The sequence below is a fragment of the Perognathus longimembris genome, chromosome 6 (genome assembly GCF_023159225.1).
Source record: "Perognathus longimembris pacificus isolate PPM17 chromosome 6, ASM2315922v1, whole genome shotgun sequence".
NCBI classification, from domain to species: Eukaryota; Metazoa; Chordata; class Mammalia; order Rodentia; family Heteromyidae; genus Perognathus; species Perognathus longimembris.
The window spans coordinates 67,208,810-67,231,757 of record NC_063166.1 but is presented as its reverse complement, the minus strand read 5'-3'; the positions used below and the strand labels follow the sequence as shown (position 1 = coordinate 67,231,757).

The following is a 22,948-nucleotide window of genomic DNA, read 5'->3' as shown; positions in this document are numbered from 1 at the left end:
GGCTTCTGTGCTGGCTCTATGACTCCCTTGCTGAGATTCCTTGGACCTGGCTACTTCCTCTAACTCTCCAAGTCTCAGTTTTCTTGTAAAATGGGACTGATGACACTATCTTATTTTTACAAGAACTCATTAAGAGAGTCCCAGTAAAGCCATCAGAAATACGTGGCATCTGACAGGAACCGGCTGCATTATCAGTTCTTCTGGAATTCAGTAGGCCTGAATGGTCAACCATAAATACTTGCAAATAAACAGAAGAGAAATAAGGCAACAAATTCTAGTACGTTCTAAAAAGCATTCTACCACAAGCACTCTTACCATCCTCTTTGTCCCTGTTCAATGGTGTGTGTGTGTGTGTGTGTGTGTGTGTGTGTGAGAGAGAGAGAGAGAGAGAGAGAGAGAGAGAGAGAGAGAGAGAGAGAGAGAGAGAGAGAGTTGTGAGGGATCAAACCCAGGACCACACATACACATACTAAGCAAGCACTCTACATTGAGCTGCATTTCAGATTTTTCTTTTTGAGGGAGGGTCAGGCTGGCCTAGAACTCTGGCCATCTTGCCTCAGCTCCCAAGTAACACAGGTCACCAAAAGCCACTCACCTAGCCTTGGACTTCTTATTTGCAGTGTTTTCAAAGGATGATGCATCCACTTGTATCTCGTCTTCATCTTGCAGAGCTGCATCCAGTGCAGCCTGGACCTTGGGAGCGATGGCTGGGCCTTCATAGTCTCTGGTAGTCCGGCTAGGCATGTCCAGCTCTAAGAGTACAATGTTTTCTGCCTGTGGAAATACAGCCATCACCAGCCAAGTTGGCCTCCATCAGACACAGAGTCCAAGCAATCTAGAATCCCTCTGAGAACAGAACTGCACACTGCTTGCCACTTAGAGCCTGCCAAGAGCCTGCCTAGAACAAATGATTTCATTTCATAATTTTTTTCCTAGTGGGAGTGAAAATGATTTTTATACTCTCTATGCTTTTCTATATTTCTTTTCATTTTAACAATGAGCATGTCTTATACCCTGAGAATAACCATTAGAGAAAATTTAAGTAAAAACCTATATAGTGCAGACAATTTAAAGATAAACTCAAAAGGTTATAAAGAAGAAAACTGTCACTGCCCAGTTTCCTGCAGAGACTTCTCAGTTGCAGAGAGAGGAGGCAATCGGGACTATGGCGTGTGGAGCCTGGCATGGATGTGCCTGTCACTCCCCTTGAAAACCAGATTTGGCTCTACTTTAGAATTATGGGGGGCTGGGAATATGGCCTAGTGGCAAGAGTGCTTGACTCGCATACATGAAGCCCTGGGTTCAATTCCTCAGCACCACATATATAGAAAAGGCCAGAAGTGGCGCTGTGGCTCAAGTGGCAGAGTGCTAGCCTTGAGCAAAAAGAAGCCAGGGACAGTGCTCAGGCCCTGAGTTTAAGCCCCAGGACTGGCCAAAAATAAATAAATAAATAAAAGAGATGTTCAGGGCTGGGGATATGGCCTAGTGGCAAGAGTGCTTGCCTTGCATACATGAAGCCCTGGGTTCAATTCCCCAGCACCACATATATAGAAAACGGCCAGAAGTGGCGCTGTGGCTCAAGTGGCAGAGTGCTAGCCTTGAGCAAAAGGAAGCCAGGGACAGTGCTCAGGCCCTGAGTCCAAGGCCCAGGACTGGCCAAAAAAAAAAAAAAAGAGAGAGATGTTCATTGTTGAAGACTGCTTTGTTGGACTATTATGTAAGTGAAGAGTAAGTCAGTAAAAGTTTGAAGTTAATTTGTTATATAGGTGGAAGGGTATGATACTTTCTTCACCCATTGTAAGTTACAGCTAATCCTCCCATAACAAAGCAGAGGTTAGAAAGAGAATGGCAAACAAAACATTAAAAAAAAAAAGAAAGAAATATGGACTGACTCTTTCACTTGATGTCCTGTGGTAAATCCTCCTTGAAGGGTAGATGAGGAGGATCCCAAATACACATGCCATCTTCTTCCATGACTCCCCCCAGGCTGCAGGGCCCCTCAGGGGGCCGGGAGAAGGGGCAATGCAAGAAGGTGAGGACAGGGAGGCCGCATTTATCCATTTTAGAGACTGAGATGGTACATAGAATTTCTCCTGATAACACAGGCTCAGCAATAAAGAACATTTGAGAATCGTGGAATTCAATTCTAGCTGTGGGTCATGGTAGGCCTCTGGGGAACCATGTGTTTGATTTGTAGGCTTTAAAATCATGTTTCTGACTTTCAACCACCAGGTTAACTGGCAAGATATGCACCATCCCTAAAACTTAGAAAAAATGCTTTTGAGGACCTTCCATTCAACTATGTTTCTGTGTAAAACCACACCATAGCAAGCTGTTTGCTTTTGCTTTTATTTTCTTTAAGTAACTCAGTGCCAGGAAGAACAGCCTCTGAAGACTTACTTTGTCTTAATCTTCTGTTTTGCTTTGACTCCAGGAAAACACCAAAAGCATTAAAAAAAATAAGTGAAAACTCTTTCATTATAAAAATAATACTGGCTATTGATATTTATAAGGTATAAATAAGCAATAAGAATAAAATATTTAAATTGAATATACTTCCACCAACCAAAGATAGCTAGTTCACATTTTCATATATGTAGCACTAGGTAGATAAATTCATATGTTCCCAGAATAAGGCCCAGGGCCTTCGTATGCTCTACCACTGAGCAACAACCCCAGCCCTTGTGCTTTCTTTCTTTCCTTTTTTTTGGTAGTACTGCAGTTTAAATTCAGGTTCTCACATTTGTTAGCAATGGCTCCAGTCCTTTTTTGGTACTAGTTATTTTGAGATAGGTTCTCCCTCGAGCTTCCTAGGCAGGTGGTCTATCCCTGAGCCACACCTTCAGCCTGAGTTATTTTATAAGTAGGATCTCAAGTTTTTGGCCTGGGCTGACTTATGCTGAAATGGTATTTACCTCCCACATAGCTGGGATAATAGGGGTGGGGACACCATGACCAGCTTTAATTGAGATGGGATCTTTATTATCTTTTTAACTGGTCTGACTTCAAACTGCAATCCTCTTGACGTCTGATTCCCAAGTATCTGGGATTATAGGTGTAGGCTACTCGTCCTTATAGCACTTTTTTTTTTTTTTTGGCCAGTCCTGGGCCTTGGACTCAAGGCCTGAGCACTGTCCCTGGCTTCTTCCCGCTCAAGGCTAGCACTCTGCCACTTGAGCCACAGCGCCGCTTCTGGCCGTTTTTCTGTATATGTGGTGCTGGGGAATCGAACCTAGGGCCTCGTGTATCCAAGGCAGGCACTCTTGCCACTAGGCCATATCCCCAGCCCCCTTATAGCACTTTTATTAGAAAATAGTTTGGGGTCGTTGAATAGTCCCTAATTATGTCATCATTCTTTTATTTTTTTTTAAAGTGTGTGTTGGTCCTGGGGCTTTTAACACAGAGTCTTTCCTTTAGCTCTTTTGCACAAGGTGGGTGCTTATGTTTTTTGTGTGTGTGTGGTTAATTGGAGATCTCTGACTCCTGAGTGCTAGGATTATAGGCATGCCACAGGTACCCAGCTCTTAATTATGTCATTTTCAATAACTATGTGATAGAAACCCACAAGCTCATATTCTCTTATCAAACCTCTGTGTTCTTTCCAAGGCTCCTATAGAACTATCTTGAAGTTTTTTATTAATGTTTTCTGTTCACTATGGACAGGATATTTGTACTCCTTCCTTTATCTTGTTGGTAAATCCAACTCTACTTTCCATCTATTATTTATTATTTTCTTGTTAGTATATTCAAATACTATTTGCGATAATGATAAATGTCCTCATATCTCTAGAAAAGGTCAGGATACAGAAGTTTAAAGAATGGTGTCTGAGGGTTTAAAGAGGAGAAAGCCGGGTACCAGTGGCTCACACCTATAATCTTAGCTACTCAGGAGGCTGAGATCTGAGGATCACGCCTCAAAGCCATCCCAGATAGGAAAGTCCATGAGACTCTTATCTCCAATTAACCACCAGAAAACAGGAAGTGGCGCTGTGGCTCACGTGGTAGAGCTGAAGAGTACAGGGACAATGCCCATGACTAGAGTTCAAGCCCCACGACCAACAGAAAAGAAAAGAAATAAAGAAAGAGAAGGGGAGAGGAAGGGAGGGGAGGGGAGAGAGGGGAGGGGGAAAGAAAGAGAAGAAAACCCCACCAACAATGTGCTTACCCTATATCGAGCCTCAGGGCGAATCATCATGGACATTCTTGCATGTTGGCTCAGGGGTCTCTTGTACCCCACAGCAGAGACTGGCCGCTTCATCATCTGCTGATTCCTGCAAACAGACTGCAGTGGTTAAGGCCCTGGTGGAGAATACCCCCACAGCACCGGACCAGGCCAGTGGGACAAGCAATCCGAGAGACGCTGAGCAAGATAGAACCACTGAGTAACTTGTAAGACTGAGGCTGATGGTAGTGGGGAAAGAGCTGCTTGGCCTCTCTGCTTGAGCTGCTATCTGATTCCGATGTGAGCAGCTTGCTTCTTTTAAGCTGGAAGGGGTCCTAAGCATCCCCCAGTTACATGGCAGCCAGGAAACATAGTTACCAACACTCCCCATTCCATCTCCCCAGCAGGACCCAGGAGCAGACTGACACAACCTAACCCTCTGTCCTGCCCCTCAATTGGCCTAGACTTCACTTGATAGAGGAAATGCAAATCCAGGAATGTGGCAAAGGTTGTTGTTGTAAGTGACAAAGCTTCCTAATTCCTAATATCCCATTCAGTACCAAACTTTTACCCCATGGACCCTGGCAGCTGCAAAGTAAAAGTTGAAATGAATCAAACTCTCTTCCCTCTTTAGTCATATCCAGCCAACAACATTCTTTTTCCCTCTTCCCCTCTTGCAAGTCTACTTAAAGTCAGCAGTGACTTACTCCAGTCTGGTTATAGGATGTAATTTCCAATGATCTTCCTCTTCATCAAAATAGGATCTATTCATAATTTTATTCTTTTCTTCCAGAGGGATGAAGTTTTCTATAATAAGATGCCTATAAGAACACACAAAACAGATGAAGAATATATACACAGTCAGGACAGTGATTCACGCTTATAGACCCAGCTAGTTGGGAGGCTGAGGCAGGTAGTTTATTTGAGGCCAGCCTGGGCAACACAACAAAAACGTATTTCTAAAAACAACAGTATAAGCAAAACAGCAGGGGCTATTTGGCATAATGAATCCACAGTAATCAGTTAAGAGTCAAGTCACTAAGCAAACATTTACTGAGCATGTTATTATGGGCCTAAGATCCTTCACAGAGCTGGGATATGGGTGTCAAGGGCATGTGATCCCCTGCCTTAGACAAAGAGGGTAATGGTGCAGTACTCTGCGGTAACAGGTACTGTGTACGGTTCCTCCCAGGAATACAGAGCTAGTATTGCTACCCAGGATGAGCAGCATGGTGATGTGACTGAAGATAGAGTGCATAGCTATCCTGGGGTGAATGCTGGCTACCCAGGGTACCTGTCAGTGAGCCACTGGTGCTGCTAAGCCAGGTCCCTGCTTTCCAGCATGCTGAACACAAATTAGAAATTAAAAGGACTTCCTGTAATCTCTCATCTTGTTACCCACGCTGGAAAACTGTTCACTCTCACTAACCAGGATGAAAGCAGCAACAATTTCAATCTATTAATGCACTGAGAATGAAGACTATTCCTGAGAAGAGTCTCTATGTGACCAGTGCCCAGGAAAAGCATCAAACAGTTGGGCATGGTGATATACACCTGTAATCTAAGCACTTTACAAGGCTGAGGCAAGTCTACAAATTTGAGGCTAGCCTAGACGCCACATCAAGACCCTAAATGAACAAATGAATGAATAAATCAAACGAGGCACCTAGTTTGCATCTCTCCACAGTAGTGACCATCCCTATCTCTGCCTCCAAACTTCGGAATGGACATAGCCCATTGAGTGTTACTATGAGAGAGAAACAGAACAAATACCACAGAGGTATAGGATACATAGTAGAAGTCCAGACTGATTCATTGTTTATACAAAAAAAGACATTATAGAGCCAGAGGCATAGCTCAAATGGTAGAGTGCTTGCCTAGAAGTAGAAAGGATCTGAGTTCAAACCTGAATAACTAACCAGCTTCCTTAGGGAACACAGTTTAGGAAGATGAAATTTATTTAGACATTTCAGGGGTTATTTCTTATTATTTAGTTTTTTTCTGGCTACAAGTTCTACTTACACATTAGAAAATATGAAAACCATAATTACTCATAATTTCATTATCCAGAGATAACTACCATTAATATTTTGCTGATCTTTTTTTTTAGATATACAAGCTTACAAAGAATGCAAAGAGACATTTGCTTATTTACCTATTTTTGGCAGTGTCAAGGATTGCACCCTGGACCTTTGCGTATTAGGCAAGGGCTCTACCAATGAGTTACAGCTACCACTACTTACTTACTTACTTATTTATTGGTCAGTGATGAGGCTTGAAGTTAGGGCCTGGGCACTATCCTTGAGTTCTTTTGCTCAATGCTAGTGCTCTGCTACTTTGAACTACCGCCCCACTTCTGGGTTTTGAGTGGCTAATTGGAAATTAGAGTCTCATGGACTTTTCTGCCCAGGCTGCCTCTAAACTGTGATCCTTAGATCTCAGCCTCCTGAGTAGCTAGAATTACAGGTGTGAGCCACTGGCCACTGGCTTTATTTATTCTTTAATTGGTGATGGCAACCTTTATTTTCATTCTCCAGTTTTATAAAGACAAATTGTAGTTTCATAACAACTACTAATTTGAAGAACTGCTTTTCAAAATTAAAACTTGCTTATGTAACCATGACCCTTCTGTATATCACCTTTATAATAATAATAATTTTTTAACAAAAGATGATAGCTGTTTGAAACTGCCAGTTATCCAAGGCTCATATTTTCTATTCTGTTTGGCTGTGGATTTTGCTCTTTCCTTTTCATTTTCCTTACATGACTGCATGATGTACTATTTCACCATGACTTGAAAATAGAACACATGCTGTAATCTATTTTTTTTTTAATTAAGAAAGAAGGCTGGGAATATGGCCTAGTGGCAAGAGTGCTTGCCTTGTATACATGAAACCCTGGGTTCGATTCTCCAGCACCACATATAAAGAAAAAAACAGCCAGAAGTGGTGCTGTGGCTCAAGTGGCAGAGTGCTAGCCTGGAGCAAAAAAAGCCAGGGACAGTGCTCAGGCCCTGAGTCCAAGGCCCAGGACTGGCAAAAAATAAAGATAAAAAATAAAATAAATATTAAGAAAGACAAGATGGGGCTGGGAATATGGCCTAGCAGCAAGAGTGCTTGCCTCCTATACATGAAGCCCTGGGTTCGATTCCCAAGCACCACATATATAGAAAACGGCTCAAGTGGCAGAGTGCTAGCCTTGAGCAAAAAAAAAAAGAAGCCAGGGACAGTGCTCAGGCCCTGAGTCCAAGGCCCAAGACTGGCAAAAAAAAAAAGAAAAAAGAAAAAGAAAGACAGGCAGACAGACCTAATCAGTAAAAGAACCTATCTAAGCCAGGTGCTGTGGCTACCCCCCAACAACAACAACAACGAAGAACCTCTCTGAAAAGTTCTTCTTTAAGGAAAAATTCCAGCTTATAATGTGAAAGGACTGATATGGAATGTCCTCTTAAGAAATAATGGCCTCCAAATGATATCTTATTTGCTGAAATAATTAGATGATTCTCATCATTAATATAATTTATAAAGCTTTACTAACCACTGGGTACCCATGGCTCACACCTACAATCTTAGCTACTTAAGGGGCTGAGATGTGAGGATCATGGTTCAAAGCCAGGTTCAAAGCCTGACTGGAAAGTCCATGAGACTCTTATCTCCAATTAACCACCAGAAAACTTGAAATGGTACTGTGGCTCAAGTGGTAGAACTAGCCTTGAGCTGAAGAGCTCAGGGACAGTTCCCAAGCTCAGAGTTCAAGCCCCATGACTGAAGGAAGGAAGGAAGGAAGGAAGGAAGGAAGGAAGGAAGGAAGGAAGGAAGGAAGGGAGGGAGGGAAAGGAAGGAAGATCTTAGCCAGGCACTGGTGGTTCTATCTGTAATCTTAGATACTCAGTAGACTGAGATCTGAGAGTCACAGCGCAAAGCCAGCCCAGGCAACAAAGTCCTATTAACCAGCAGCAAAAAGCCAGAAGTGGAGGTGTGGCTCAAGTGATAGAGTGCCAGTCTTGAGAAAAGAAGCTAAGACAGAGCACAAGGCCCTGAGTTCAAACCCCAGTACTAGCACCAAAAAGAAGAAAAGAAGAGGAGGAAGAAGAGAAAGAAGAGGAGGAGGGAGAGGAGAAGGAGGAAGAGAGGAGGAGGGAGAGGAAGAAGAGGAGGAGGGAGAGGAGGAGGAGGAAGAGAGGAGGAGGAAGAGGAAGAGGAGGAAGAAAAAAGAAAACCTCAGCTGGAAGTTGGGGATTCATCATTCAGCTACTCAGGAGGCTGAGATCTGAGGACCACAGTTCAAAGCTAGCCTGGCCAGGAAAGTCTGTGGGACTCCGATTCAATTAACTACCAAAAAAGCTAGAAATGGGGCTATGGCTCACAAGTGGTAGAGAGCTAGCATGAGCACAAATGCTCAGAGACAGCGCCCAGGTGCTAAATTCAAGCCATAGAACTGGTGAGAGAAAAAAAAAATCTTGCTCAGACCTCAGAAGACCAAAGGCTCTCCAACTGTACTTGAATCTGATGTACCTGAATGTTCATTAGACCACTTAGAAAACGTTCACAGTGGGCTGGGGATATGGCCTAGTGGCAAGAGAGCTTGCCTCGTATACATGAGGCCCTGGGTTTGATTCCCCAGCACCACATATACAGAAAGCGGCCAGAAGTGGCCCTGTGGCTCAAGTGGCAGAGTGCTAGCCTTGAGCAAAAGGAAGCCAGGGACAGTGCTCAGACCCTGAGTCCAAGGCCCAGCACTGGCCAAAAAAAGAAAAAAGAAAGAAAAAAGAAAACGTTCACAGTAAAATGCCCAGTTAATAGAAAGACTCCCTCTCATCAGCAGAAATCAGAACCTTTCAAAGCTTTGTGAAAGTAGGATAGAAGTGGGGCACTGGCAGCTCACACCTGTAGTCCTAGAGTTACTCAGGAGGCTGAGACTGAGGACCATAGTTCAAAGCCAGCCTAGGTGGAGATTCTTACCTCCAATTTTGACCAGAAAACCAGAAGTGGTGCTGTGGCTCAAAATGGCAGAGCACTAGCCTTGAGCTAAAGAGCTCAGGATCACATCCAGGCCCCAAGTTCAACCCCCTCATTGGGGGGAGGATGCAGGGGAGGGGAGACACAGGATGCAAGAGAACTTGGTCACATCCTAAAGATGACTTTCTCAGGTATAAACAGAAGACAGTAAGGTGGCAGAAGGTAAGTTGACAAGAAGTGGACAGGGAGGTTTCTTACTTGATAAACTAGGCCAGTGACCCAGCAGTGGCTGGAGGCTGTGCAAAGCACAGCACTTACTTGAGCTTAAGTTCCCGGGTGAGCTCGTTCTGAGTCTGTTCCAGCTCTTGGCGCTCCTTGATGTGTTCTTCTTGCAAGTCGTGGATCTCAGCTTTCACTGCCTGAAGCTTGGAGAAGAGCTGGAAACCATGGGGAGGCAGGTGAGGAGAGGCCATCAAAGAACAGAGCTCTCTCTCCCTTGCTTCTAGGTCTCAAGGTACCTTGCCTAGCCTCCACCCTTTCCTACCTTTTTCAGCTTTTTAGTTTTGATGTCCACTTCTTGCTGCAAGGAGCTATATGTCTCTTTAAGTTCCAGGGTCTCCTCATCTCGACTTTCCATCTGCTGCTGGATTTCTCTTTCTCGACGTTTCTGAGCAATATCACAAAATTCATCAGCTTGCCTAGAGACTATGTCAGTATAAGAGCAGGGGCTAGGTGACCCTAGACAGTCTCCAGCTAGCATGAAGCTGACACACACCACAACTCCATTTGCCTAGAGGACAGCCACACACCACAGAGATCTGCTGGGTGGCCCGCCCATTCTCCCCAGACAAAAATGCAAGGTTACCTGCTCTGCAATTTCCTGCCGTTTCTGCTCCAGGATTTTCTGCTGTTCATTTGTATGGTCTACTATATTTTTCCCTCCAACAAGCAGTTTGCTCTCCATGGCCTGAGAGAGAAACAAAGTGAATCTATCTTGTGACCAATCTCACTCAAAGCCTAAGTTCTCACTGGTGGTCAAGGAAGATAAAGAGCTTGGACTGGCTGGATGTGGTAGTACACACCTGTAGTCCCAGCATACCAAGGCTGAGGCGGGAGGATTGTGAGTTGAAAACCAGCCTGGGCTATATGGTAAAACCCTGTCTCAAAAATAAATAAGTAGGGGCTGGGAATATGGCCTAGTGGTAAAGTGCTTGCCTCATATACATGAAGCCCTGAGTTCCATTCCTCAGCACCACATATATAGAAAACAGCCAGAAGTGGCACTGTGCCTCAAGTGGTAGAGTGCTAGCCTTGAGCAAAAAGAAGCCAGGGACAGTGCTCAGGCCCTGAGTTCAAGGCCTAGGACTGGCTAAATAAATAAACAGCCAGAAGCTGGTGGCTCATGCCTATAACCTTAGCTACTCAGGAGGCTGAGATCTGAGGATCACAGTTCAAAGCCAGCCCATGCAGAAAAGTCCATGAGATTCTTACCTCCAATAAACAAATCAAAAAAAGCCAGAAGTGGCATGTGGCCCAAGTGGCACAGTGTTAGCGCTGACACAAAGAGGCTCAGGAACAGCACCCAGGCCCAGAGTTCAAGCCCCAAGACAGGCAAAAATAAAAATAAATAAAAAATAAACAGCTGAGTACCAGTGGTTTACACTTGCAATCCTAGCTACTCAAAAGGCTAAGATCTGAGGGGCTGGGAATATGGCCTAGTGGCAGAGTGCTTGCCTCGTATACATGAGGCCCTGGGTTCGATTCCTCAGCACCACATATACAGAAAATGGCCGGAAGTGGCGCTGTGGCTCAAGTGGCAGAGTGCTAGCCTTGAGCAAAAAAGAAGCCAGGGACAGTGCTCAGGCCCTGAGTTCACGGCCTAGGACTGGCAAAAAAAACAAAACAAAACAAAACAAAAAAAGGCTAAGATCTGAGGATCAAGGTTTAAAGTCAAGCCAGGCAGTAAAGTCTGTGAGACCCCTATCTCCAATTAACTACCAAAAAGCTGGAAATGGAGCTGTGGCTCAAACTGCAGAGTACTAGCCCTGAACAAAAAAAGCTCAGGGAAAGAGCCCAGATCCTGAGTTTAAGCCTGGCACAAAATGAGAGGAGGAGATGGGAGAGGGAGGGGAAGGGATAGGAAAAGGAGAGGAGAGGAGAGGGGAGAAGAGGGGAGAATATCTGGAGGAAAAAAGCAAATGAGCCTAGAACTGTGGCTTGTACTGAAGACCTGGAGGATCATGGTTTGAAGCCAATGTGGGCAGAAAAATCTATGAGACTTCTCTAATTAACAAGCAAAATGCTGAACTGGAGGTATGATTCAATGGAGACATGCCAAGCATAAAGCTGAGTCTGAGTTCAAGTACCCAGTTCAACTACCAGTACCAGCAAAAATCAAACAAACAAAAAAGTAACAACTGGGTAGCTGGTGGTATGGTTTAAGTGACAGAGTGCTCGCCTAGCAGGCAAGATAACTTGGATTCAATCCTCAGGATCATACAGCAAAAAAGAAAAAGAAACCTTAACTACAGCCCTGCTGCAATCTTTCAAGTCTATCCCTTGGACCTGTTTCCGAAACAAAGGACTAAATTATCAATCTCCCCATATACATCCCTTCCATCTCTAAAGGCTCATGTTGTGTGGCCTGTTGCAATGCTGAATCCAGCCACAGGAGGCCTCTGTGAGCTCCCCAAACACCTTAGGTGGTGCAGAACGTCTGGGAGTTCCTGGCCTTGGAAAATGGCTGTGATCCTAAAATCCAGCATGCAAATCAAACACAAAACTCAAGCATGAGGGCTGGCAATGTGGTAGAGTGCTGAGCATGCATGAAGCCCTGGGTTTGATTCCTTAGTACCACATAAACAGAAAAGGCTGGAAGTAGTGCTGTGGCTGAAGTGGTAGAGCGATTACCTTGAGCAAAAGAAGCTCAGGGACAGTGCCCAGACCCTGAAAAAAATCAAATATAGGCACACTTGCAGTGTGGGAGTGAGGAAGTGGCAAGTGGCAAGACAAAAAAAGCTATCTCACAGTAAGATCCACCTTAATTGTGTTGTTTACGCTTCCATTTATTGTTTGTTTGCTAGTTTGGTACTAGAGCTTGCCCCAGATCTACCACTTGAGACATATCCTCAGTTCTTTTGCTTTTAGGTTGTTTTTCTGAAAGGGTCTAATGGTCCCAGGGGCTGGCCTCAAATCTTGATCCTCCGATCTCTACCTCCCAAGTGGCTGGGATTACAAGCATATACCACCACACTCAGCTCACCTGGGGTCTTCTATTGTTATTTTCAAATAGTTGTGCAAGGGGGCTATCATTTAACATGTCCGTTTTTATTCCACGAAGTCTTAAAAGAAGTGGGAAGGACTTTCAAGGTTTTAAGGTATCTGGCTCCCCAGAAAAATGGCTTGCAGCTCTGTGACAAGACTACAAAACTACAGATAGACACAGAGAAGTCTCATATAGCACAGGAAGGGGGCAGGAAAGAACTTGTCATTTTTAAATTAATGAACAGATACATTTTGATGCAGAAGCCAAAGTTTGCATCAATTCATGAAGGATACAACAACTCAGAAGACTTCTGGCTTATGGTCAGCAGCGGCCATCCAGACCTTCAGGGTCACTTCTCCCCTCTGCCATTAAAGCCCAGCCAGGCACCATGGGCTCACGTCTGTCATCCTATCTACTCAGGTGGCTGAGATCTGAGGATCGTAGTTCAAAGTCAGCCCAGGCAGGAAAGTCCACGAGACTCTTATCACCAATAAAACTACTCAAAAAAGCCAGAAGTGGAGTTGTGGCTCAAGTGGAAGAGAGCTCACTTTGAGCAAAATAAGCTCAGGGGCGATGCCAAAGCCCAAAAGTCAGCCCGGGCAGGAGAGTTCACAAGACTCTTATCACCAATAAAACTACTCAAAAAATCCAGAAGTGGAGCTGTGGCTCAAGTGGAAGAGAGCTCACTTTGAGCAAAAAAAAGCTCAGGGGCAATGGATGCCAAGGCCCAGAGTTTAAGCCCCAGGACCTTAAAAAAAAGAAAAAAGAAAATACCAGTGGCAGCCCAGAGTCCAGTTACCCCAGGGAACAATCACTGCTGCCAAAAAGAAGACACAAAACCAGGGGCACCTCAACACTCCTTAAATACTGCTCAGCCTCTCAGGAAGTCAATACAAACGTGAGGAAGGACTGAGCACACAGGAGTCAGAGCTGGAGGGAGAGTGACTGCAAGGAAATGTGGAGGTGATGGAACTGCTCTGTCTTGAATCATCAGGATACTGCAGAATAAAACCACAGGGACATCATTTTACACACACCATACTAGTGCAATAAAATCCCAAGTAATCTCAAGTGTTGGTAAGACTGAGGAACAGCCAGAATTCATGTCCTACTGGGGGAAAGCTTTGGCTCAAACAACCACATTGGAAAACACCTTGCCCTTGTCTACTGAAGTGAGGTTGCCCACACTCTAGCCTCTAAAGGTGCTAGATGAGAAAGAAATCTGTGCATGTACATGTTCTTGTTCAGCCAAAAACAAAAACCATCACAGCAGAATGTGGACACAACCCACATTATCAGGAGAATGGAATGCCACAGAATACTCTGAACAGTGAGACTGGGCACAGTGGCACATGACTATAATTCTAGCAACTGGTAGGCAGAGGCAGGAGGCCTGAGAGTTCCAGGCCAGTCTGAGCTACATAGTGAGATCCTGTCTCAAAAACCCAAACAAAAACACAAGAAGATTCTGTAAACAGCAATAATGAAGGCATCACACCTACAGAGGCATGAACCTCAGACACAGAATGTCAGGTCAAATAAAAGCCAAGTGCAGGTAGTACACTTACATAACAATATAAAAGCCATTTGAAAGTACACCATGGGGGCTGGGAATATGGCCTAGTGGCAAGAGTGCTTGCCTGGTATACATGAAGCCCCGGGTTCAATTCCCCAGCACCACATATACAGAAAACGGCCAGAAGTGGCGCTGTGGCTCAAGTGGCAGAGTGCTAGCCTTGAATAAAAAGAAACCAGGGACAGTGCTCAGGCCCTGAGTCCAAGGCCCAGGACGGGCAAAAAAAAAAAAAAGAAAGTACACCATGATTCATTTAGACCTACACATATACATGTACAGTAGAAATATAGGGGAAAACAAGGCAATAACAAACACCAAATCCAAGGGAAGAACACAGGAGCTTCTGAAGATGTCGGTGCTGGTTCTACGATGCCTCACACTTGGTAAACTGCACTTCTTCTGTGCGCATGTGTTAACAATTACTTGTCATTCTTTTTTTTTTTGGAGACCACCTCTAGGACATCTGATTTATTCAAATGAGGAGGCACAGATATACCCCCAAGGGTGGGCACAAGAGAGGGGCCGCTGGTTGGCCACAGGGGGCTGTCCATCAAGTGATGTCAGGGGACTTCCCTTGTGGGGGGAGGCCCAGCCCCCCAAGGATTGGGTTTCTGGGGTCCCCCCGCCATTGCACACGTGCTCGCCCCAGGGGCTGGGGGTTGTCATTCTTTTTTAAAAATTGCTTTCTTCCTTTCAATTCAATTCAACTAATGCTTACTGGGCACTAGATATGGAATAGCTGGAAATGAGGCAAAGTAACAGAAACACTGCACCTTATACCATGTTATTTGTTTTGTTTTATTTTTTATTATTTATTTATTTTTTGGCCAGTCCTGGACCTTGGACTCAGGGCCTGAGCACTGTCCCTAGCTTCCTTTTGCTCAAGGCTAGCACTCTGCCACTTGAGCCACAGCACCACTTCTGGCCGTTTTCTGTATATGTGGTGCTGGGGAATCGAACCCAGGGCCTCATGTATACGAGACAAGCTCTCTTGCCAATATGCCATATCCCCAGCCTGTTTTGTTTTGTTTTATTTTTAACAGACCTAGGGGTTTAAACACAGGGCATGGGCACTGTCCCTGAGTCCCTCTATGCTCAAGGCTAGCGCTCTACCACTTGAGTCACAGCACCACTTCCGGATTTTTCTTTGTATGTGGTACTGAGGAATTGAACCCAGGGCATCATGCGTACTAGGTGAGCCCTCTACCTCTAAGCCACATTCCCAGTCCTGTACCATGTTTTGATAAAAGAAAGGCACCGACAGAGTAAGGGCCCAAGGAAGGGTGTGGTACCTTGATTTTGGCACCCAGCATCTCGGCAGCATCCTTCTCCCGCCGAAGGTCCTCCATCTTTTTCTCTTTCTCCTTCAGCAGCCTCATCTTCTCCTCTGCAACCAAGCTGTGGTCCTCTACAATAGCCCGCTTCTCAATCTCCAGTTTTTCTTGCTGTTCCCGCCAGTAATCATCCTTATCATCCCCTTCCTCCTCACCCTCTTCTCCCTCCTCCTCCTCCTCTTCCCCACCGCCGCCACTACCACCACCTTCCCTCCGTTTCTCTCGCCTCTTCCGCTTGCCAATGGAGCGTTTTTCCAGCTGGGCCTTGAGCCGAGCAATTTCTTCCTGGAATTCTCGAAGGAGGGCATCCTTTGGGTCCTCATTGACCCTAGGCTTATTCTTAATGTTTTTGGCACGGTTGGCATATCTCAGGGTGGTGAGAGTCTCTTCTACATTGTAAGAGGCAGGCCCCACATTGGCGACCATCACAGTCTTGGCATTGCCACCAAGGGAATCTTGGAGAAGCCTGGTGAGCTTTGAGTCTCGGTATGGAATGTGCGTGCTTTTGCCATCTACCAGGGCGGAGATGACGTTCCCCAAGGCCGAAAGGGACAGGTTGATCTTGGTGGCTTCCTTTAGTCTTTCCCCCTGGGCACCAGTCTTGGCTTGCCGTTCACTGCCAGCAAGATCTACCAGATTCAGTTTCCCTACCCGGATGTGGTTTTCCCCATCGAGGCCCACCTCACTGCACTCAATAGTGATAACGAAGATGGCGTGAGAGCGGGAGCTATGCTCATTCATGTTGGTTGCACCCACAGATCGGTTCTGGTTCCCTACATTCATCACGTGCTCAATCTCCTTGACGCTCTTGGTGACAAAAGAAGACAGGTCTTTGACGTACACCCCAGTATCCGGCCTCTCTTTGAGCTCAAGCCGCTTTGTCTGGTCCTTTGAGAGCAAGTCTCGAATCTCCTCTTGGTAGATCTCTAAGTAAGAAGCCCTGACCAGGTACTGCTGATTCTGTGACCGAGAGATGTGGGTGAAGATGTGGTCAAATGAATTGGGGATAACCCCTCTTTTTTCAGGGTCACCACGGACTCCCTCCATCGTGTAAGTTTTCCCAGTCCCTGTTTGTCCATAGGCAAAAATGGTCCCATTGAAACCCTGCAGGACGGAGTCCACGAGCGGTCGGAAGGTCTCATCATAGAGTTCAAACTGCTTGGCATTCCAGTCATAGACTGCATCAAATGTGAAGGTCTTGGGCATCTCGTGGGCAGTGCCTTTGGGGTTCTTCACCGACACCTGCCCCAGCTTTACATCCACATCTACCACCTTGTCGTAGGAAGCGGCCTTCTCCTTGCCATTCATGGGTCGGCAGCGGACCACCACCCGCACTGACTCTGAGCTTTTGAGCTTTGACATGATGAACGCGGAGGGCAGTCTTGAGGGCTAAGAATCCAAAGCAGCTTGGGATGCTAAGGTCCTAAAAAAAAAAAAAAAAAAAAAGCCAAAACAGTTACTTCAGTATAGTTGTCATCAACAGCTGTCACATACAAGTCATCTTTGCTTGCTAACCTTCCAACAGCCATAGTTAATAACTTTACAACACTGTATTTCCTCATGTGATCTTAACCAGTGTCAGTAGTAAAAAAGCTCCAGTCCACTTATATTGTTTAGCTGTCTTCCCATCACTTGGTATGTGTTATTCCACAGATGGAGGCAAATGGAAATATGTTTTTAAAACCTGAGTTAGGGGCTGGGAATGTAGTTTAGTGGTAGAGTGTTTGTCCAGCATACATGAAGGCCTAGGTTCAATTCCTCAGCACCACAGAAACAGAAAAAGCCAGAAGTGGCGCTGTGGCTCAAGAGGTAGAGTGCTAGCCTTGAGCAAAAAGAAGCCAGGGACAGTGCTCAGGCCCTGAGTTCAAGCCCCAGGACTGGAAAAAAAAAAAAAAACACCTGAGTTAGCCAGGTACTGGTGGCTCAAACCTGTAATCTTAGCTACTCAGGTGGTGGAGATCTGAGGATCACGGTTCAAAGCCTGCCCAGGCAGAAAAGTCCATGAGACTCATGTCCAATTAACCACCAGAAAACTGAAAGTAGAGCTGTGGCTCAAAGTAGTAGAGTGCTATCCTTGAGTGAAAAAGCTCAAGGACAGTGCTCAAGCTGCAAGTTCAAGCCTCATAACCAACAACAGCATCAACAAAACCTGGGTGATTTTTTCTTTGCTTTATTTTTTGCCAGTCCCGGGCTTGAACTCAGGCCTGAACACTGTCCCTGAGCTTCTTTTGCTCAATGCTAGCACTCTACCACTTGAGCCACAGCTCTACTTCCTACTTTTCTGGTAATTTACTAAAGATAAGAGTCTCATGGAATTTGCTGGCTAGGCTGGCTTCAAACCATGATCCCAGATCTTAGCCTCCTGAGTAGCTAAGATTACAAGTGTGAGGCACTGGCACCCTGCTAGGCTGGGTTGTTTTGTATGTGCTGGTCCTGGGGCTTGAACTCAGGGCCTGGGTGCTATCCCTGAGGGGTTTTTTTGCTCAAGGTTAGAGCCACAGGTCTGTTTCGACTTTTTGTGTGTATGTATGGTAGGTAATTGGAGATAAGAGTAGGATTTTCTGTCTGGATTGACTTTGAACAGCAATCCTCAGATCTCAGCTTCCTGAGTAACTATGAGTAGTTATAGGCATGAGCCACCAAACCTGGGTGATCTTAAATCCTTAGAGGAAAGCAATTTGAAACTATCACAATTGAAAATGTATAAGGATTTGGCCTATAGGTAGATATCTCCTATAAAGACATAAAGTATAATAGGTTATTTGTTGTGGTATCTGTTGTGGTAGCAATACTGGGGACAACTCCAATCTCCAAAATGGGAAGCCTGCACAGTTAGTAAAAGGAATGTGATAAGCTAAACATGATTCTGTGTCAAAATACGTTAAGGGAAAAAAGCAGGTGTGGAACAGTGTTTACGAAGCAGTAGGAAGAGGATAGGTGTTGTCCGGCATGCGTGGTGAATACTGTTAACTACGAACTCAGTAGTTAGGGGAATAGGCATGCATCACCATGACAAACTGGAAACTTTTTTAAACAGACAATTCGGGTGGGTCCTGATTTAAAAGGCCCTTTGGAGAGAGATCTCTCTCCCTCACCTGTTCTTTAGCCTCTCACTCCCCCTGCCCACAGGCAAGTATTCTCAGATTTTTGATCCTCCAAAGACAGTTGATGCACAGCAAGTAAGTACATATTGGAACCTACTTATCTTTCCTTTTTTTTTTTTTTTTTTTTTTTTTTTGGCCAGTCCTGGGCCTTGGACTCAGGGCCTGAGCACTGTCCCTGGCTTCTTCCTGCTCAAGGCTAGCACTCTGCCACTTGAGCCACAGCGCCGCTTCTGGCCGTTTTTTCTGTATATGTGGTGCTGGGGAATCGAACCTAGGGCCTCGTGTATCCGAGGCAGGCACTCTTGCCACTAGGCTATATCCCCAGCCCCTTATCTTTCCTTTTATACAGGCATGTATGCAATCAGACAGGGCCCTATATCTGACTCTTTTTCCTCACTATAATCTATCTTGGAGTTTGCTCTCTTGATAAAAAGAGCTACCTAGGGGCTGGGAATAGTGAAGCTCTCGGTTCGATTCCCCAGCACCACATATATGGAAAACGGCCAGAAGGGGTGCTGTGGCTCAGGTTGCAGAGTGCTAGCCTTGAGCGGGAAGAAGCCAGGGACAGTGCTCAGGCCCTGAGTCCAAGGCCCAGGACTGGCCAAAAAAAAAAAAAAAAAAAAAAAGAGCTACCTTATTCTTTACAACAAAGGATACCTGCTGTGAGTACGCATCATAATTCATTTAACATCTATGCTATAGTCGCACTTCAAATTGTTCTGATATTATACTCTGAAAACCTTAGGTCATACTATCATTTCATGTATGGGAAAGTGTATCTGGCAAAACTAAATTCCTGGAAGTTGAATTCCTGAACCAAAAGATATATACATTTGGAGGGCGAAGGGACTAGGGGGGAAGGTGGGAGAAAAATGAGGGAGTGAGGAGGTAACAAGTTTGATAAGAAATGTACTCACTGCCTTACATATGAAACTGTAACCCCTCTGTACATCACTTTGACAATGTGTAAATTAATTTAAAAAGATATATGCATTTATAGTTGGGCATAGTAGCATGCACCTGTCCCAGTGACCTGGGAGACAAAGGCAGGAGAGTCACAGATTCAAGTCCAGTCTAGGCAATGTTCCTAAGACTTTGTTTCAAAAACAAAATCAAGGGCCTAGCATGGTGGCTCATCTGTAATCCCAACTACTCAGTAAGCATAGATCAAAACCATGGTTTGATTTGGTTTTTTTTTTTTTTTTGGCCAGTCCTGGGCTTTGGACTCAGGGCCTGAGCACTGTCCCTGGCTTCTTCCCGCTCAAGGCTAGCACTCTGCCATTTGAGCCACAGCGCCACTTCTGGCCGTTTTCTGTATATGTGGTGCTGGGGAATCGAACCTAGGGCCTCGTGTATCCGAGGCAGGCACTCTTGCCACTAGGCTATATCCCCAGCCCCAAAACCATGGTTTGAGTATGGCCCAGGTTAAAAAAAAAAAGTTAGCATAATCTCATCTCAGCAAACAAGCTGATATGGTGGTCCACATACCTGTAATCCCAACAGGAAAGCAAGAGAATCAAAAGCCAAGGCTGACCTCAGCCAAAAAACCTGAAACCCAATAAAAAGAAATTACAAAAGTAAAAAGGGCTGAGGGCATGGCTGAAGAGGTAAAATGTGTGCCTAGTAATCCCAAACCCTGAGTTAAAACCCCAGTACTATCAAAAAATTAAAACAAAAATAAAAATGGAGGTAGGCACCAGTGGCTCACACCTGTAATCCTAGCTACTCAGGAGGCTAAGATCTGATGATGATGGTTTGAAGCCAGTCTGGGCAGGAAAGTCCCTGAGACTCTTATCTCCAATTAACCACCAGGAAACAGGAAGTGACACTATGGCTCTAAGTGGTAGAGCAATAGCTTTGAGTGAAAAGAGCCCCAGGGACAGTGCCCAGGCGCTGAGTTCAAGTCCCACAACTGACAAAAAAAAACCCAAAAACCCTTCAGCAAGCTGACTTTCAGCCTCAAAAATGTATGGTTTTTGAGTTCTCCAAAATGTTTTCTTTTAAAGGAATGATAATGACCTACATTAATCTTCAAAATGCTTAAAAAGGAAGGAAATCCTATAGTATGAGTTCTCTTAATTGAATCTCCTCAACTCTGAATATGGAACACATTTCTGAACTCATCCAGCTACATCGAACTAGTCATATATTATTGATATTTTATTTCAGGAAGATGGACTAATTTAATTTCCTGCCAGCAGAACTTATAACCTTGTTCTGGGTGCTCCTTGATGAAGAATTTTCTTGGAAAGATGCCCTGATGCTCTTCATTATCTTCTTGGTAATAGCTGCAGGACTAGTTGCAGGGTGATAGGTTCTTAAAGAAACTCATCGCACTGCTGGGAAACAAGGTACATCAGGTCAGAAGTTCACTGCCTGCTTGCTGAATTAACTCCTTTCCTGGGGGAACTCACCATGAGATGATACACCCACTATCTCAAAGCCGCAGAGGACATCAGCTCATGGCAGCTATACCCTTCACAGTTTTGTTCTGCTTTGCCAGTCCTGGGTTTTGCAACTCAGGGCCTGAGCACTGTCCCTGGCTTTGTTTTGCTCAAGGTTAGCACTCTAGCTCTTAAGCCACAGCACCATTTCTGGCTTTTTCTATATATGTGGTGCTGGGGAATCGAACCCAGAGCCTCATGTATGCGAGGCAAGCACTCTACCACTAGGCCATATTCCCAGCCCCGCTTCACAGTTCTCTACCTTTCTTGTGTCTGAGTTCTTCCATCCTCGCCTTCACTGGCTGTCATGGAGCTTCACCTCACAGTCTACAGCTAGGTTCTCAGTAACAACTGGTTTCTTACAGAGACTCTAGGACAGAGGTCACAAACTGGTCACACTCTACCTGAAACCAAGTTTCTGTTTTTTTGTGTTTATTTATGGTGCTGGAGAGGAACACAAGGCTTTGAACATGCTAGGCAAGCAAGTCAGCCAATGAGTTATAGCACCAGCACTCTGCATACAACTGTTTTTGGATCATGTAGAAGTTGGGAAACAAAGAAACAAAAACAAGGGCTGGGAATGTGGCTTAGTGGTAAAGTGCTTGCCTAGCATGCATGAAGCCCGATTCCTCAGTACCACATTCCTCAGTACCACATATACAGAAAAGGCTGGAAGTGGTACTAGGGCTCAAGTGGTAGAGCGCTACCTTTGATCAAAAAGAAATTCAAGGACAGTGCCCAGGCTCTGAGTTCACAGCCTAGAATTGGCAAAAAAAAAAAAAGAAAAAGAAAAAAAAAAGGTGAACGGAGCACCAGTGCTCATGCCTGTAATACTAGTTACTGGATGCTGAGATCTTGAGGACCATGGTTTGAAGACAGCCCAGGCAAGAAAGTCTGTGAGAATATTATCTCCAATAAACTACTTAGAAAAAGCCAGAAGTAGTGCTGTAGTCTTGAGCACAGAGAGGCTCAGGGACAGAGCCCAGGCCCTGAGTTTAAGCCCCAAGACCCGGGGGTGGAGGGAACACCACTCAGCAGTCTACTTCCATACACATGCCCATCCTGATGAAACTTTTGCATGTGCTCACAAGGAAACATAGGCAAGGATAACTCCCACAGCATTGTTGCAACAGCAGGAAAACAGAACACCTGCACATCCAACAGCGGGGAATGCAAACTTCAAACGTTTGTCATGAACAATACAGTACACTATTCAGTAGTTCAAAGGAATAAATTAGAACAGAGGTCAGCAAACAGACCCACAGGCCAAAAAGCTGGTCCATAGTCTGCTTTTGCAAATGCAGTTTTATTGGAACATAGCTATAACTCTTTGTTTGCACATTGTCTATAGCTGCACTCCAAAACCTAAAATATTTACTATCTGGGCTTTTATAGGAAAAGTTAGCCATGGTGTGTATGTATGTTTGTGTGTATGTGTGTGTGTGCAGGAGCACACGTGCGTGTGCATGTACATGCCTGTACCAATACTGGAGCTTAAACACGGGGCCTCACATTCTTACTTAACTTTTTCACTCAAGGCTGGTGTTCTGCCACTTGAGCCACAGCTCTACTTCTGGCTTTTTGCTGGTTAACTGGAAATGAGGCCTCATGGAGCTTTCTTGGCTGGCTTTGAACCTCAATACTCTTCTCTCAGCTTCCTGACTAGGATTACTGGTAGTAGCCACTGGCTCCCAGTTGTTAGCCAATCCTTGAACTAGAGTCATATATACTTACATGCATAAGCAAGTTGAGTGAAAAAAACAAGATATTGAGTGATACTTTTTTTTTGCCAGTCCTGGGGTGAACTCAGGCCTAAGCACTGTCCCTGGCTTCTTTTTGCTCAAGGCTAGCACTCTGCCACTTGAGCCACTTCCGGCTTTTTTCTATATATGTGGTGCTGAGGAATCGAACCTAGGACTTCATGTATACGAGGCAAGCACTTTACCACTAGGCCATATTCCCAGCCCTTGAGTGATAATTTTTATTAAAAACATATAAAACAATGTAGTACTAATAGATTTACACTGATGTATACACTTCATGTATACAAGGCAAGCACTCTTGCCAGTAGGCATATTCCCAGCCCGGTACAGTGGTATTTAAAA

At 44.9% G+C, this 22,948-nt stretch overlaps 1 protein-coding gene across 2 annotated transcripts in view; it reads right to left on the bottom strand.

Annotated features, from left to right (window-relative positions):
* The window catches only part of Kif3b (kinesin family member 3B), a 60,138-nt gene that overhangs the window by 18,241 nt on the left and 18,949 nt on the right, over nt 1–22,948 (bottom strand). For both annotated transcript variants that reach the window (XR_007211312.1, XM_048348999.1), the window contains exons 2-8: nt 15,254–16,718; nt 9,986–10,087; nt 9,665–9,787; nt 9,439–9,557; nt 4,870–4,983; nt 4,166–4,271; nt 596–774 (exon numbers count right to left, since the gene is read on the bottom strand). Coding sequence is in view for 1 of the 2 variants with exons in the window: in XM_048348999.1 (XP_048204956.1) it covers nt 596–774; nt 4,166–4,271; nt 4,870–4,983; nt 9,439–9,557; nt 9,665–9,787; nt 9,986–10,087; nt 15,254–16,657 (2,147 nt within the window). In the remaining variant the exon portion in view is untranslated. The remainder of the gene's footprint in view (nt 1–595; nt 775–4,165; nt 4,272–4,869; nt 4,984–9,438; nt 9,558–9,664; nt 9,788–9,985; nt 10,088–15,253; nt 16,719–22,948) is intronic.